Below are 17,573 nucleotides of genomic sequence, written 5' to 3' on the forward strand. Positions count from 1 at the left end.
CAAGGGAGGATGTGTTAATAGAAAATTTCTTTTACAGCATTCACATATAGGAGGCCCACGTGAACAAAGAACTAGTGTATGGTCAGTTACAACAAGTGTATTTCCTCCTCCCAGCCTAAAGTTAACTCTGGTCCATAACACTAACCTTTAGTTTTTCTTTCTTTGGCTTCTTGCTCTTGGAGTGAGTTTCTCTGCTGCAGACAAGTCCTGCATTTGCTTAAAAGCTCTTGCAGAGTGGGAATCAGAGCGGGGTTTAACTGTTTGGGAGTGTGTACCGACAGGAGCAAAGCAAGTGCCCGTAGATCCTGCAACAATATGTACATAAACATTTCAAATTCTAAACCCAACATTTGAAACACTTTGTTCACAGTTCAATGCACGTATTACATTTCTAGGAATCTACCCTGGCTTCTCTGGCATTTTTAGAAGAATGCTGCAACTAGAAAGCCAATGTTATGATACTATATTTCATCAGTCCTAAGTAATACCATTATTCTATACATCACATCATTTAAAAAGTCAGACCAGAGACTCAAATAGTGTTTTCTGAAAATGGGGAAAGAAAAATAGAATTTACATAGGAATTTAAAAAACCCTGACTAATATGTGAGAAATTTAGTGATTAATCTAGAAATCAGTTTCTCAAATGTGTGAAAAACAGTAAGGTCTTCTCCCTCATCTTTCCAATCTGCTGGCACCAGCATTTTGTTCCTTGAGAGGCGCTGCTGGAGGAGACATGCCAGCACGTTTCCAGGAGATTCCTCCATTCTATGGCATGGCCATCATGGGAGCTTACGTAAGGCAACTTACTAGCTCCCTAGTTTTAACTGGCTTCATAATAGATTATTAATCTCATTGATGAACAATAGAAAAATCACAATTGTTTAAAAAAAATGTAAACAAGTAGAGATAAAGGAAATGTCTTTTAGGGGTCATAGGCACTTAATGACATTAGCTCATGTCTTCTAAGGCTGTAAAAGTGTGTGCACCCTGGCCAGTGTGGCCAGACTGGGTGTCGTCCTGTGTACAATGAAAGGTTGCTGGTTTTGATTCCTGCTCAGGGCACCTTCCCCACTGCAGGCTTGATCCCACTAGGGGACATCTAGGAGGCAGTCAATCAGTGTTTCGTTGTTAAATTGATATTCCTCTAAAAATTAAAAAATATATTTCAAAGTGTGTCTTATATACATAAAAGGCATAATGAACAAATTTTTAAACCTTTGGTTAGTTTTTCATATTTGACTTCTAGAGTTTGAATGATAAAGGCATAATAAAATCACAGTAAGGTCAAATTTAGAATTGACTTAAGGAAGTACAGGATGCTCCCTTCCACAGCTCTTACCCCATTTAATGCAGCACTTGCTTTGGACATTTCAATTCGGTTGGTGAAGTCAGATTGCAGGTTCTGATACTGATTTATCAAGTTTGTAATAAGGGTGCTGATCAAATTGGCACAATTTGCTTCAGAAAACACTTGACCTTGAACCTAAAAAAAGGGGATTAAAGAAATCTCCAAAAGACCAACATAATGGAAACACAACCATTAACTGGAAGTAACATTTGAGTTTTCAAAGTACAACATACCTTTAGAAGAAAATGAGTCATGAATGTGTAGACAATGTTGTTGTTTAGGAAAGTTCTTTCATCCATTAGGATACATTTTATATATTCTGCAAAAACAGGATCTTCACACAAAAGCTTGATGCAATTTTTTGACAGGGCAGACTAAAGTGGAGAGAAGAAGTACTGATGGGTGAGCACTGAAATCACTGTAAACCTTAAACATACTGCTTAAGAGGTATATGAGTCTGTGCATCCAGCTAGAAACACTTGTGGCTCTGTCAACTGACACAGATCCAATCAGCTAAAATATTACTAACCTGGACTACATGGGTGAGTGCTAACAGAAGAGACTGGTAAAAAGTTTGGCAAAACTGAACAAATATTTCCTTTAAAATAATGCTTTTATTATCTCGCTTTAAGAGAATTAAAGGACTGGTCAAATAGAATGTTTTTTAGGAGACGAATTAATGGATAATAGGTAACCAGAGCACATGTGGAGATAATTTTAGAACTTAAACGTATTCTTTAAAGTGAGTTAAAACTTTTGCTGTATTATCTCATTAGTAGTGATTTGTTAACACCCCCCCCCCCCCCCCCCCGCCCATAAACATTGCAAAGGTAAACAGCAAACCTCTTCCTAATTATCTCAGTGATTCCCAATATATGGAAATTTCACTAAAATTTGGTTTTCCTGTTTTCAAATAGTCATGGCTCTTTAAACATTAGTGTGTCTTCAAGTAGATATATTCCCCAGATAACTTATGTGTGTTTTAATAACAGGTCATTTATATGGAAGCAAAAACGCTTTTAAAAAAATAGGATAAAAGTTTAGATAGTATTTCCAGCCGGATGCACAGACAGGTTTGTATTAACTAGTAAGTAAAATATTCAAGGTCGCCCCAAAATTAGTCCAGTAGGACCAGGATCCATGTCCTCAGATTTTTGGTGTCGAGAAAAGCTGCCTTATTCTCCCAGTCACACACAGCCTCTGCCTCTGCCTGTGGTTCTGGCACAGGATTGCTGGCAGGGACTTAGGAAGCCTCAGTTGGATTGGTTTTGGCAGTTGGGGGATGGAGAATTCGGGGGAGGTGGGGGACAGCCAAATAGAGTAGTAGAGTACAGAGCAATAGGCAAGCAGTAGGAAGTGGCAGGGTACAGCCCTACCACACACACACACACACACACACACTACACGAAGCAACCATCCAAAACAAGAAGGAAGATCAACACAGAGAAGAAAAAAGCAGATTGGATCTGTTTTAATTTACTTAATAGACCACTCAGCTAAAAAATCAATCAGCAAGTCATTTTCTGACAAAGTACTAAACCATGTGAACAATGTGTCTAGCCTTTTAAAGATTCCTACTGTAGAAAACAAAACATTTCTTCAGGGGACAGAGGTGACAGTCTCTGCACTTGAGGAGCTCAGAGATTAGGACAAGGAGACAGAGAAACAACTATTACAGTACCTGACACAGATCCATTATGAGAACATACAGAGCAGTATGCCTGGGCAGGAGGCTGGACCAAGCTCAAAGTAATTCAGATACTCTAATGTGGATAAAAGGTTTATGCCAAAGGAAAGTTAAACTCATCTCTTTCTCTGGAAATGAGCAGATGCAATCAGGCAAGAAAACAGTACCTTTTTCAGGGTCTAAAAGAGTGCGGATCCTTCTGCCTGACCTAAGGACTGAGCCTAACCTTCGAACCAATCTGGTTTCTCCCTGCTCCAGGACATTCTCCCGCCACAATTTAACAAGTATTATTTAGGTGCCTACTTTGAGGTTGGCTCTCAGATACTTAAGGGCACAGTGTTTCCTGTTCTTTATGAGATTGATAAGAAAACAAGTGCATCTGATTTGAAAACTACTCAGAGGTAATAGAAAAGCAAGAGGTAAAGGGCAAATTGCTGAAGTAGTTTCTGCTGGAGCCTTTGGAACGGTGGAAGGAACAGGAACGGTGAAGGGAGCAAGAGACAAATAGGGGCAGGGCAGAGAGCAAGAAGTGACATGTCTTCTTCCCCTAGTGTATTTGTTTTGGATTTTTACCACAGCTATTGATATTGACCTACAAATGAGGGATTCAATTATTAACAGCTTATTTGAAATATCCTGTAATACAAATCTACCAAAGTCAAAAATTTCAAAGAGCAACTAAATGCCCAGTGCTTAATAGCTATTATTTTTGTTAAGCATATTTTACTTACCAAGGTTCTAAAATATCCTCAGTGTCCAGCCAGCTTTCAACACATTGTTCCTAAAATTACTGACCACCTGCTTCATATGAGACTAAAGACCAAATAATCTAAAACTAATTTTCTTTACCTGAGTCTGGCATAGCTCAGTCCAAAGTTTGGGGAACAATGCAAGATGAAGTGGCAAACCTTCATAGGCAACTAGGATACCTAATATTTGAAAAGAAATAAGAATAGGTTATAAGTTGCACTAATGAGGTATTGAACTGCAATGCAGGTACATTATAATAATAGCTATCTCTAGTCATAAGTATGCATTTTCTATGTTTTAGAAATATGTAAAATACTCAAAGGGAAGAATTCATTCCAATGTTTTAACCACATAATTTAGAATGCAGTAGAACACTTTGAGTTTAATATCCCACACCTCATTCTCAGAAGGATCTGAAGCAACTTAAACCAATTCTGCTTTTTGAGAACTGGAACTTTATTTGGGACAATTTAATAAAGGTTACTGCAAGTGGTTCTAAAGTTTCTTGGATTAAGGTACCACTCTACCTATTAGAGAATTTTTATGCAACAGCTAGACTGCAAGGTATGCACACTAGAGATTTCCTAAGATCACAAAGATATTCAGAATTAGATAACATTATTACTTCCTCTTTTTACCTTATTTCTCTAAAGATAGGGAGAACTATCTTCATGGTAGATGTAGGTAAACACTGCTCCGAGTCCAACAGCGTCTAGCTTGTTCCCAGATCTTTTGGATAGACCGTACCTAACTGTATGTCAGCATCCTATTTGGAACCTCTGTTGTTCCAACCTTTCCTCTTCTTGCCTGTTCAGATGTTCTTTAAGAAATTCGTTCCCCTACCTTCTTGCCCTCCCACCTCTCAAACCACAGAAATTTCGATACCACAGTTTGAAGTCAATTTTCCATCCTCCACTCTTCCACCCCTAAGCAAAGTATAATCATGGAGAAAGAGAAATACAATAAAAGCTATTTCCTCCATTAAAAAAAAATTATAGGGCTAAACAGTAAATATTTTAGTCTTTGTAGCCACATGATCTGATCTGTTACAACTACTCAACTTGGCAGAGTAGTGTGAAGGCGTCACAGATAACACTAAATGAATGGGTGTGGCTGTCTTTCAATAAAAGTTTAAGAACCCTGTAATTTAAATCTTAGGTGGTTCTCATGTGTCACAAACTATTCAGAATCTAGTGGGATTTTTTAAACTCCCTAACAAGCAAAAACCTTTCTAAGCTCGAAGGTAGCTCAGTGGTTATACAAAAACAAGCAGCATGCGGGCTGTTTGCCAACCCCTGGATTAGACCAAGGATCTGAGAAAATTTTAGAAAGGGAAGTCAGATCAGTCACCCAATTTAGTCATCCAAAGATGCCTCAACTCCCTTTGGTGGGTAAATCCACTCTCTTTCCTGTCAAGATTAATCCCTTTATAAAGATCCATGGAAACTCCATCTTCTTTTACACAATATACATAATTAAACAAGGGCATGTCATCAATTGTTGGCTATAACCCATATCCCAGCATCATAATTACCCGTATAAGTAGAGGAGCTGGCAAACTGTGGCCCATAGCCTGTTTTTTGTATGGCCATGTAAGCTAATTAAAGAAGTGTAATAAACAGGCAGACAAAGAATATGTGACAAAGACCACTTACGGCCTGAAAAATCTAAAATACTTAATATCCAGCCCTTTGCAGAAAGTTTGCCAACCCCTTAACTAAAGGCTGCACTGATATAAACCTCTTAGGGAAAGCAGACTGTAGAATTCAGTTTATATTTATCTGGTCTTTATTCTTTTTTCTCCCTCAAAGTAAAACAACCTTTAATCCTATTTTCAATACCAAAAAGCCAGCACTACCACAACAAAAACAAACCCACGGAGGCCTTCTACACTCTAGGTCACTTAACGTGATATTCTGATACAAGTATATTTTACAAGTGAAGAATAAACACATACTGACCTTCTGCTGTGCTAGGTATGTCAGATAATCACACTTTTCAATCTGGAGGCATTATTTTCATTTTTGTTCCCTTTTTTGGATGAGGAAATTATGCCCAAAGAGATTGTGTAATCTGCTCAGTTCATCCCAAAGCCAGTGAACCATACATTTGTGTCTACCCTGGATTTATCTGATTCTAAATCATGGGTTTGAAGTAGTAGTCATGTATATTTGTAATACAGTCAGACCCACACGTATTTAACACAAACATTATCTTTCCTAGGCCATCTTGGTACGCTGCACTCCGGAAAATACCCACAGTGCGCTAAAGACTCCCTGTCATAGTCCCATCTACTCCCTTTCCGAGTGGCACCTCCTTTGGAAGGAAGGGCATTCCTTCAGAGCAAGAGTTTCCATTTCTTCCTAGTATTTTCACAAAACACTGAGGATCAGGTGCATCTTGGCTCTGTGACTCAAGGCAGACACCGATACCATCCTACTCCTCACATACTCGTGGGGAATCTTCACTTACTGGGTGGAAAGCCCAGCATGATGCAATCGCCCAAGTTCTTAGGTACCATCCAAGCTTTGTCTCAGTAAAACAGGAGGGGCAGGCCAAAAACTTTCTGGCTTACACTTATATTTCTTTATCCCCTACTTACAAAGGAACTAATATATAATAATCAAAAACTGTTGCAACATATCTTTTCTTCATCAGTAACACTTACACCGTAGCAGCTGCTGGTGTGTTATTAAAAGGAAAACCTTAAAACTGCTTTGTAGGTAAAATGGTAGTTAAGATGATTGCTGTGAGGATAAAATGTTTCAAATGTATATTTATCAGTTAGGGTTACTCCTATCTGAATTATAGAACGATTCTTTGTCTAGTTTTTATAGGAGAATTTATCAAATCCCAGCATTACCCATGGGAAGTGATAGCCTTAGCCGATGGATGAAAGGCCTACAATTTAGTCTCAATGCTCCACTGTGAAACTGGATCACCAAGACATCTTAGCCTAAGGTTATCTATCACACATAGGATGCTTCTAATTCCCCTTGTTATAACTTCAAACCACTAAGTAACCTACTGTTGTCTATTCAGCGTCCTTTGTAGGTTACTGGAAAAAATCTGTTTGTCCTATTTGTGCCACTTTTTTCTATGTAAATCAACAAATTGATATAACAAGTAGAATTATAAATATGTCTATTAAAAACAATTACCATGTATTAGTCTAGGATAAAGGGATTCATTTGTCTTTGGTGGATTAGTAAGTGCTGGCTCTAATCTGTACTAAATGATTGGCCCTGTTCTGAAGTACCTTTTCAGAAACAGTTGCTTCTCTAATCAAATACCACCTTGACATCACAAAAAGGTTAAGCATGAGCCAGTGCTGTGCTTTTATTTATTTATTAAAAAAATATACTTTATTGAATTTTTACAAAGAGGAAAGGAGAGAGCTAGAAACATCGATGAGAGAGGAACATCGACCAGCTGCCTCTTGCACACCCCCTACCGGGGATGTGCCCGCAACCAACGTACATGCCCTTGACTGGAATCGAACCTGGGATCTTTCAGTCCGCAGACCGATGCTCTACCACTGAGCCAAACTGGTTTCGGCGCTGTGCTTTTTTTTAATTTGAAATTTTAACATGTTTCCTTTTACCAACTATAATAATTTTTTAATTCTAGAGATTTGAAGATTATGGATTTTCTAGTAACATCATGATGTTACTTTAAGAAAATCTATTTTTACTTCTGGTTATTAATGCATTAAGCCCATTTCCCAAAAAAATCTTACCTAATAAAAGAGAAACATGCAAATTAACCATCACTCCACTACACCCACAGACAATCAGAGTACGCAGATTAACCCAACAAAGATGGGGGGCCCCGAGCCTGCTATGAGGGGCAGGGGGGCGGCAGAGGAGCTACTGGAGCAGCGCTCCGGACAGAAGCGAGGCCGTGCTGGCTTCCTGGCCACGGGGAGCGAAGCCAGGGGAAGGAGGCCTATTCTTGCACAAATATCGTGCAACGGGCCTCTAGTGTTAAATAATAAAGGTGATAAATTCTTGTTTTGTCTCTGAAGATTATTTAAATTATGAAATCTAGGGATTTGTAATTAAGTTTAATTCTACTTGAGCACCTTGTTAATTCTGCATAAACTATATAATATCTAAAAAACGGTATTAGAGCCAAAACCGGTTTGGCTCAGTGGTAGAGCGTTGGTCTGCGGACTGAAAGGTCCCAGGTTCAATTCCGGTCAAGGGCATGTACCTGAGTTGCGGGCACATCCCCGGTAGGGGGTGTGCAAGAGGCAGCTGACCGATGTTTCTCTTTCATCGACGTTTCTAGCTCTCTATATCTCTCCCTTCCTCTCTGTAAAAAAATCAATAAAATATATTTAAAATAAAATAAAATAAATAAAAATAAATAAAATAAAAAACGGTATTAGAACTTGTAATACCAGCTTTCTATATTAAACTTTGTTTCCCAAATACAAAACCATTGCAAGATCGTTACAAATAATTTAAACCTTTACAGATATTCAACCTAGAAAATAAAAACACCCCATAATTTTATCCATATACAATTAGAACATAATCCTTCAATAGGTTTTTTTCCCCCCGCATAAACTGAATGATTTTCAACCTTTTAAAATGAGAATGTAGTCAGCCAAGGACGGTGTGGCTCAGTTGGTTGACATACAGAAGGTAGTCAATTGATGTTCCTCTCTTTTATTCTCCCTCTCCTTTTCTTCCTCCCTCTTTTTCTTTCTTCCTCTCCCTTTCACCTCCTCCCATTATCTCCCCTCCTCTCTGAAAAAATTTCTTTTTATTTATTTATTTTATTTTAAATATATTTTATTGATTTTTTAAAGAGAGGAAAGGAGAGGGATAGAGAGTTAGAAACATCAATGAGAGAGAATCATCGATCAGCTGCCTCTTGTACACCTCCTACTGGGGATGTGCCCGCAACTCAGGTACATGCCCTTGACAGGAATCGAACATGGGACCCTTCAGTCCGCAGACCGACGCTCTATCCACTGAGCCAAACCTGTTTCGGCTGAAAAAATTTCTTCTTAAAAATGGGTTTTAAAATGTCACATTCTGTCTGCATAGTTTACCATCCCCCCGCCCCCCCATATAATCCACAGTCAATTCCCATCTTTTTATTTTAAAGGCTAAACTTTGGTTTACTTAACTAAGCTCCTATTAAGGGACATTGGGTTGTTTCCAATTTTCACTTAATATAAACTAAGTGAAAATAAACATGTATATTGTTGTACATACCTATGAGTAAAGTGGATTTCTAGATCTAGTTGATAATGCCAACTTGACTCTCCAAACTGAACCCTTTATAAGATCTTTTCCCCCCAAACATGAGTATTATCTAAACCAGTGTTTTTCAACCGCTGTTCCGCGGCACACTAGTGTGCCGCGAGATGTTGCCTGGTGTGCCGTAGGTGCAGACAAGACAAGAATTTTATAATTTTTCACTATTTTGTTTACTTAATATTTCATAATAAAGTAATTATAAAATACTTTTTTTGTGTTTATTTGATTCCTATTCAAGAGAATTACTTTATATATAGTCAATATAGGCACAGAGTTAAATTTTTTAACATTTTCTAATGGTGGTGTGCCTCGTGATTTTTTTCATGAAACAAGTGTGCCTTTGCCCAAAAAAGGTTGAAAAACACTGATCTAAACTTTAACTCATAGTTGAAAAAAGAGAAATTGTTACTTCCTTTATTTATGAAGTTCGGACAACTTTTCATATGTACTGTGCATGCCTGCATGTGTACACTGCCTATTCACAGTCTTTGTTTATTTTACTTTATATTCTTTACCATCATACTGAATCCTAAACACTCGTTATTTGGCAATACTAGCCGTTTATCTGTTATGATTGCAAATATTTCCCCCATTATTTCTTTGTATTTTCATTCAATTTATGGCATTTTAAAATATATAGTATTTTTTATTTTTATGTAGACAAAATTTTCAATTTCTTATTATTTCTGGGTTTTGTTTCCAGAGTCTTGTCTTTCACATCTCAAGGTGGCATCTATATAATCTCTAACATTTCTGATTCAAATCATTAATCCTCCTGTAATATATTTTGGTCTAAGGCAGTGGTTCTCAACCTTTCTAATGTTTTCCACCGAAACCGGTTTGGCTCATTGGCAGAGCGTCGGTCTGCGGACTAAAGGGCCCCGGGTTCGATTTCGGTCAAGAGCATGTACCTTGGTTGCGGGCACATCCCCGGTAGGGGGTGTGCAAGAGGCGGCTGGTCGATGTTTCTCTCTCATTGACATTTCTAGCTCTATATCTCTCTCCCTTCCTCTCTGTAAAAAATCAATAAAATATACTTTAAAAAAAATCTGTGTTTTCCAATGGTCTTCGGCTCTATAACAGCGGTTCTCAACCTATGGGTCAGGACAGTCCATTGGAAAACACAGATATTTACATTACGATTCATAACAGTACCAAATTACAATTATGAAGTAGCAACGAAAATAATTTTATGTTTGGGGGTTACCACAACATGAGGAACTGTATTAAAGGGTCGCGGCATTAGAAAGGTTGAGAACCACTGGTCTAAGGCATGAAGCAGGTATTCAAGGCTCCCCACCTTTTACCAGATGACTACCTCAATACCACCCATGCACACTGACCTGATGTGTCCTTGTTTATCCTTATATTTGTTTTTGAACCTTTTCCCCACTGTTCTGTCTGTGTACTTTCACATTTGCATCACATGGTTTTAATCATTATAGCTTTTATGTAAAAAGGGGAAAATAAACACATACTTGCTGTTTTTATGCAAAAAAGGATAAACAAAAAGTGAATAAAAGTGGTAGGAGGCTGTGAGTGATATGATGTGTATCTGATATTGTTTAATTGTGAACTACATATTTAGTAAATACTAAAAAAGAAAACTACTGTATCTTTACAGTAGTTAACTATTTAGAAATCAATAGTGCCAGTCCCTGTCAGAACTTTTCTAGCTAAAATCTTCTATATTAAAGTATCAAAATGTGTGATTTCAGACACAGTATTTCACACAGCAGTCAACAGCTTGTTCACCCTTCCTGAATTCTCTTCCCACTTCTGTCTCTCCTAACCCCTTACCTGACTGTCCTCACTTCAAAAGTACTCCCACCATCCTCCCTTTACCATTTAGTATTTGCAATTCTATCCCCTGCAATTCTAATCTAGTTACTACATAAAACCTTTTACTCCCCTAATAATCTTAAAATCTGCTCAGTTACCCATGTGAAAATTACCACAAAGATTTTAACTCAAAACACTGAGACATAATCTCTCAATTTATAAGAGACACCAGGAAAGCAATGTTTTTAGGTCTTTGTCTTACTTCACACACAACTTTCTGCATTAAATAAAATACAACCAGGAAAAATTTCTAAGCTCCCAATTTGTGAAGGCTTTGGTTTCTATCTAGAGTTGTGCTATTTCTTTCTTTTCTTTTCTTTTCTTTTCTTTTTTTAAGGCTAGTCAAGCGAAGCAGTGGGAGTGGAGAAGGAACAAAGAAATCAGTAAGTGGCTGTGATCAATTAGTTGTAAGACACCACTGCACTCGGACCAGCCAATGTGCTATTCTAATACAGTAGCCACCAGCCACATCTGGATCTTTAAATTTAACTTGGTTAAAATAAAATTTAAAAAAATCAGTTCTTTAGTCACACTTCAAGTTCCCAAGATTCACATATGACAAGTGGCTATCATATTATACATGGTAATGCAGTTGGAGAATACTTCCATCCTTGTAAAAAGAATAGTGCATATGTAGAGAAATATAAGGAAGCATTAACAGTGCTTCATGGTTTTAACAGTGAGAAGAGTATCCTAATATATAAAAACCCTGGGTCCATCAAAACCACAAAGACCAGAGGCTCAACCAACTGGAAGTCAGTTCTACAGTCAGCACTGGGTTGCCATGGTGACCTAGCACTGATTGCTGCGGCTGTAGGCACAGTGACCCAGCACTGACTGCTGAGGGGGCTGCGAATCAGGCCTGGAAGAGACCTGAAGAGAGAAGCAGGGTCTGATCCATAGCTTATGTGGCAGCTGTTGATCAGCACTTGCCTATCTCTTTTGTTCCGGGCTTCCACCGGGGCTGTACCGATCAGTCCTGCCTTTCTGATCAGGCCCCACTGATAGGCCATAGAAACTGACCAATCAGAACCAAATCTGGGTGAACTGAGGAGCCAATGGCTGCCTAGGAGGCAGAGCTTTTGATGCTGACTGGCATAGGAACTGATCTATCAGAATCAAATCTGGGTGAACTGTGAGGAACCAATGAATGCCTAGGAGGTAGAGCTTTTGACGCTAACTGGCATAGAAACCGACTAATCAGAACCAAATTTGCCAAGGAGAGGAGAGTAGTTGGTGGGGGAGATCAGGACTGCAGGGAAGGGCACCTAGGTCAAGATCAGGCAGCAGGGGAGGGCAGTTGGGGACGATCAGGCTGACAGGGAAATATCGGGTCTAGTAATAATTAATGTCGTTTTAAAAACATTCGTTTAAAATCTTGCTTGGCGTTGACTTGTACTGACATAACCTTCAAACACGTGGTATATACAGAACATGTGAAGTGCAATTAACAAGTTTTGCTTGAAAAAGTTTGTGTTTGGTTTGGTTTTTGTTGCAAAACTAGGGCTAAGAAGATGGCAGATGAAGAGCATATTCGGCACTGCATGCTTTACAAGTTCCAATTAGGAAGAAAAGCAAGTGAGGCTGCAAAAAACATCTGTAGTGCTCTTGGTCAAGATGCAGTTAGCGCCAGAAAATGCCAGCGTTGGTTTGAGAAATTTCGCGAGGGAAATTTTTCGTTAGATGACAAGAGTGGTCGAGGCCGTGTGTCCAATTTTGATCAAGAAGCTCTTCAAGCTCTTTTGGTGCAAAATCCTCAAATTACCCAACAAGAGCTTGCGAAAACTTTAAATTGTTCACAAAAAACAATTTCCAATCAATTGCGTGCACTTGGCAAAGTCCAAAAGTTTGGAAAATGGGTTCCTCGTGAGTTGACCGACAACAACCGTAACCAAAGAGTCACAATTTGCAGTTCGCTCCTCTCTCGTCAAAACCGTTTGCCGTTTTTAGAGCAAATTGTTACCGGAGATGAACAATGGGTGCTGTATGTTAATTTGAAAAGGCGGCCTCAATGGTTGGACAAAAATGAGGCTCCGCAGCCCATGCCAAAACCTGACTTGCATGCGAAAAAAGTGATGTTGTGTGTTTGGTGGAATTTTAAAGGAATTCTTCATTATGAACTTTTATCATCTAACCAAACCATTACAAGTGCAGTGTATAGTGCCCAATTGGAAAGGTTAGCCCAAGCTTTAAGAGAAAAAGAACCCGCGCTGATTAATCGGAAGGGCGTAATTCTTCACCACGATAACGCACGACCACATACTGCAAGAATCACTGCTGAAAAACTGCGCCAGTTGGAATGGGAAGTTCTCCCTCAACCTGCATATTCTCCTGATATTTCCCCTTCCGATTACCATTTGTTTCGTTCTTTGCAAAACTTTCTTCTTGGAAAAAAATTTAATAATGAAGAATGCCTCAAAAATGCATTGACCGAATTTTTTGCATCAAAATCACAAGAATTTTACAACAGAGGGATTAAAATGCTTCCTGAGCGTTGGGCACAAGTAGTAGAAAACAACGGCAACTATATTGTTGATTAAATTTTGTTGTATTGTTTAAATAAATTCAATTTAAAAAAGTATTAGAAAACGACATTAATTATTACTAGACCTAACAGATGTTAATCAGGCTGACAGGGGAGTGTTTAGGGGGTGGCAGGCAGAAGCGGTCAGGGGCAATCAGGTAGGCACGCAGGTGAGTGGTTAGAAGCCAGCAGTCCGAGATTGTGAGAGGGCAGTAAGACATCACCCAAGGGGTCCCAGATTGTAGAGGGTGTAGGCTGGGCTGAGGGACATGCCCCCCCCCCACCCCAGTGCATAAATTTCATGAACTGAGTCTTCAGTAAAATATTATGAAAGTTGATTCAGCTAAGTGAGTTGCCCTTTTCCTCCCTCCTCCTGCTTCCCTCCATATATAATGTCCTTGAAACTGTCTATTTGTGTTGATAAGAAACAGTTCCAAACAGGAAAGAACATTCATTATTTGGTCAGAGCTACTGAAGTAGCTAAAATAGCTCCTCACATTATTTTTGGTATTAACCATATGAACACAATTACCAAGAACTTTTTTTAAGGTCAGCATCTTTATAAGTCCCCTCTTTATCTGGGAACAAGACTGTGTTACTAGAACTCCTGGATATTTACATCTGATCACTACTGCTGCTACATTTTAGCTTTTTACCAAGTGCCACAACCCAAATGTGCAATCACACAATGGCCAATCTGAGCATATCCTCACCCCTCCCATCACCATGTTGGCACCTCAGCTACATATATATTCAGCTAATGATAGCAGGTGGAAGAAACAGCCTTTCTAATCTGAAGATGTTCTAATCACTTACCAACAAGATGGCTTTTCTGAAGAGGAATTATCCCTGATAGCTGTTACCACTGCCTTCTTCTTGGATAATAAAACATAAAATAGGTTCACATCTTTTGTCCTATCTATAAGGGATCAAAAACTTTTCCACAGAAAGGAAGGGGTTGTGATTAAGAAGGAACACAAGGGGACTTTTAGGGTGTGGAACATTCTATTTCTTGACCTGCATGATAATTCCATGAGTATTTTATTTCCTATGCTCTAAAATAAAACTACAACACACTGAAAAGGATCCTGGACCGTCCATAAAGAAGCAAGACACACAGATCCTGGGAACTCTGGAGGTCATGAGATAAGGGACATCTGAAGAGGACTACATGTATTCCAAAGATTTATAAGCTAAAAAATGTCACCCAAAGGGAGCATTCTCTAACAGCTCGCAGGTACATCCTTGGAAAGACAATATTACTTAGAAAATTGGCATTTTCTTTCCCCTCATAATTCACTGATGGTTTTGTTTTTATTTCTCACATATTCCTCACCTCTCTATTTAGGAGACTTACCTCCTATTTTACTCACATATGCACCTCTGCTTCACCCTAACAAGCCCAGTCAGCTTGCTCTTGGTGTTACCAGCTCCAAAGCACAGCTGGCACTATAGATCTCAACTTACGCTCAAGATCAGGGCTGGGGAAATAAGCCTGTCTCCCTAAGCAGAAGTTTTTGTTTTTAAATTCTGCTGGGCAGATGGAGGAGGACATGGGCTTCTATGTACAAAAGTGAGCAGCCCTATTCCACACTCCTGTATAGGCCAGCTGAAACTCTGGGCAAATCTATTCAATGGAAACCAGTAAGTTGGTGTTTTCTTAATAAAAATAAAAATGTTCCCAAGAATAATTAATATTTTTAAACATTCACTTTAAAAAATAAAAAAAAGGATTGTCTCATTTTTTTCCTCCCCTTCCTGAATGGCTAGGGACTTAAAATAATTCAGTGGAATTTACTGCTCATCTTTTATACTTACTCAGCTTAACTAATGTTTCAGTAAATTTTTCACAGTTGATTGCAACTCGGCATAATAGATGGATGAATTGATGATAAGAAAAGAAGTAGTCTAGCAGCATACGATCATAAACGTCATCTTTGCCCTGAAGGTTAAAGATGATAAAACGGTTGCACTTAAATTGTATAATAAATTAAAGAGCATATTTTGTGCAAATGTAATAAATTTAACTAAAAAAAACTGATTAAATATTAATATCTATAAGAATCTAGTTTTAATTTCCAAGTTTCTAGTAAGGTTATTAAGATCTTAATTGTCACAAGATTATTTTCAGTTTGCAAATGTTGTCAATTAAAATTACCCATTATTTCTACATACTTTAATAAAGTAAAATTACTATAAGGTTTTAAAATGTGACACTTTTAACTCTATAGACATATAATCAAGAAAAATAAATTTTATTTTTGAAAGATTCCAAATTATTTTTGTAATGGTTACTATAGGGTTAGTTATTTTTTATAGTTTATCTTATAAAAACTCAAATATATTTAAGATACAAAGATAGTGGGAGAGTGTGAATAAAGTGGGGTGAAAAAAAATAAGTGGGAAAATTGTTTAAAAAATGTTGAAACTAAAACAAATTATCCTGTACGTTCTCTCCATAATTTAAAATTAGTATTATTTTTAGAATAAGCGTTAGAGGACAAAGTCAGACTACAAATGATGATAAATCTATCAATTGTGATACAAAGCTTAGGTCAAAGGATTATAATTAAAGGTCAGTAAGAGAAGTCATTGATTATATTGTGAATTTAAACAGCAGTAAGTACCTAACTTGACTTTTCAGGTTTAGATATATATGACCCAGGTTTAATTTGGCCTAGTAACAAACACTAATAAGGTTTTCCATTAAGGTATTTTAAGGGGGGAAAAAAAACTTACTTCTTGTGCTTACTGTTGATTTTGCAAATATTAAACCAACATTTCAGAGCACTATAAGGAAAAGTCCAAATGAGTCTAATCTTTTTAGGATCCACAAAATGGTCATTTAAATCTAATATACTCTTAACTGCCAGAGGGGAAATTTCAAATTATTGTGTACTATAGAAACATGGTTTTCCTGGCATCCCAACATACCTTACTGGTTTCCACCATTGTGGGCAAGAGGCACATATTGAGTTCAGGGCGCGGAGGCCGAATATTGCTTTTCCCTCCTATTAGCTTGATATTTTCTCGACAAGGGAAATAAGGTCCAAGAGACACTAAGACATTAAAAGTGTACAATAAGAATAAATGGAAAAAATAAATCTCCATGTTTCAGTGTGCAGAAAGATTAAATGCCAACTATATTCAAGGACTGGGCTAGATGAATACATACTTGGTATGTTACTGTGATGGTAAGTACAATGGTTGTGTTGTAGAAATGGAACCAGAGTATGAAGAAAGTCATGGGGACTCAAAAGCACAAGTTCCTTGAGGACATCTGAAAGTAAGAACACAATTTGGGTATTAAAAAACTGGAGTATGTCTACCTGTTACTTTCAAACTCACAAACCCTTTTAAAGTGACTAGTTGCAGTGTGGCAGCTGGAAAATTTTAATGGGTCTAAAATTGTTTTAGCTCTTGACACTGGGAGAAATCATGTCTGAAGCTCAATTAAATCTGGATCAATAGAGTTACTAACCACAAAAGGGCCATCATTTAGATACTAAAATTTAAAACTATTTATATGCATATTATTTATCCAAGAGAAGCATCATGGAGAAGTACACTGAGGGAAATATTTAACGCACATTATGTGTCTTCATAAAATCACTCATCCTATAATCACATAAGTGTCAAGCTCATGACGACAGGCGACTGGTAGAGATTCTGGCAAGATTACCACCACGCGCCTCTCTCCTCTTGCTGGAGAGGCATAGGCCAGTAATTCCACAGCCCGTCAGGCCAATGCCTGCTAAGACTGACTACTAACACATGATAGCCAGTTAGTTATTCATGCTATTTTGAGAAACTGATATAAGCAGTTATAGTATCTAATGATTCAAAATGGCTTCTACAGTAGCAAAACATTCAATATAAATTTAAAATGAGGGGGTCCTTTCACAGGCACAAATTATTTTATTATAAATATGCAATCAATAAAAAGGTAAAATACTTATGAACAACTAGGAGGCAAAAGAGCTCACAGTGAATTACCTCAACCCTTTACAATGTCAATTCTACTTTGTAAACATTAGCATGATTCTATCTTGCTTATATAGAAGATTCAGATCAAGAGATCTAGAGATAACCTAAGGTCAAAGAGCCCAGATATACTAAGTGACCAGCCCATGATCACATAGG

At 37.9% G+C, this 17,573-nt stretch overlaps 1 protein-coding gene across 12 annotated transcripts in view; it reads right to left on the minus strand.

Moving 5' to 3' along the window:
• The window catches only part of USP34 (ubiquitin specific peptidase 34), a 186,512-nt gene that overhangs the window by 1,291 nt on the left and 167,648 nt on the right, over positions 1–17,573 (minus strand). For all 12 annotated transcript variants that reach the window (XM_036435431.2, XM_036435430.2, XM_036435437.2 and 9 more), the window contains 7 exons: positions 16,606–16,710; positions 16,365–16,489; positions 15,249–15,372; positions 3,888–3,967; positions 1,585–1,725; positions 1,343–1,486; positions 146–305 (listed from right to left, as the gene is read on the minus strand). In XM_036435431.2, coding sequence (XP_036291324.1) covers positions 146–305; positions 1,343–1,486; positions 1,585–1,725; positions 3,888–3,967; positions 15,249–15,372; positions 16,365–16,489; positions 16,606–16,710 — 879 coding nt within the window. The remainder of the gene's footprint in view (positions 1–145; positions 306–1,342; positions 1,487–1,584; positions 1,726–3,887; positions 3,968–15,248; positions 15,373–16,364; positions 16,490–16,605; positions 16,711–17,573) is intronic.

The sequence above is a fragment of the Pipistrellus kuhlii genome, unplaced genomic scaffold (assembly GCF_014108245.1).
Source record: "Pipistrellus kuhlii isolate mPipKuh1 unplaced genomic scaffold, mPipKuh1.p scaffold_m20_p_13, whole genome shotgun sequence".
Classification (NCBI taxonomy): domain Eukaryota; kingdom Metazoa; phylum Chordata; class Mammalia; order Chiroptera; family Vespertilionidae; genus Pipistrellus; species Pipistrellus kuhlii.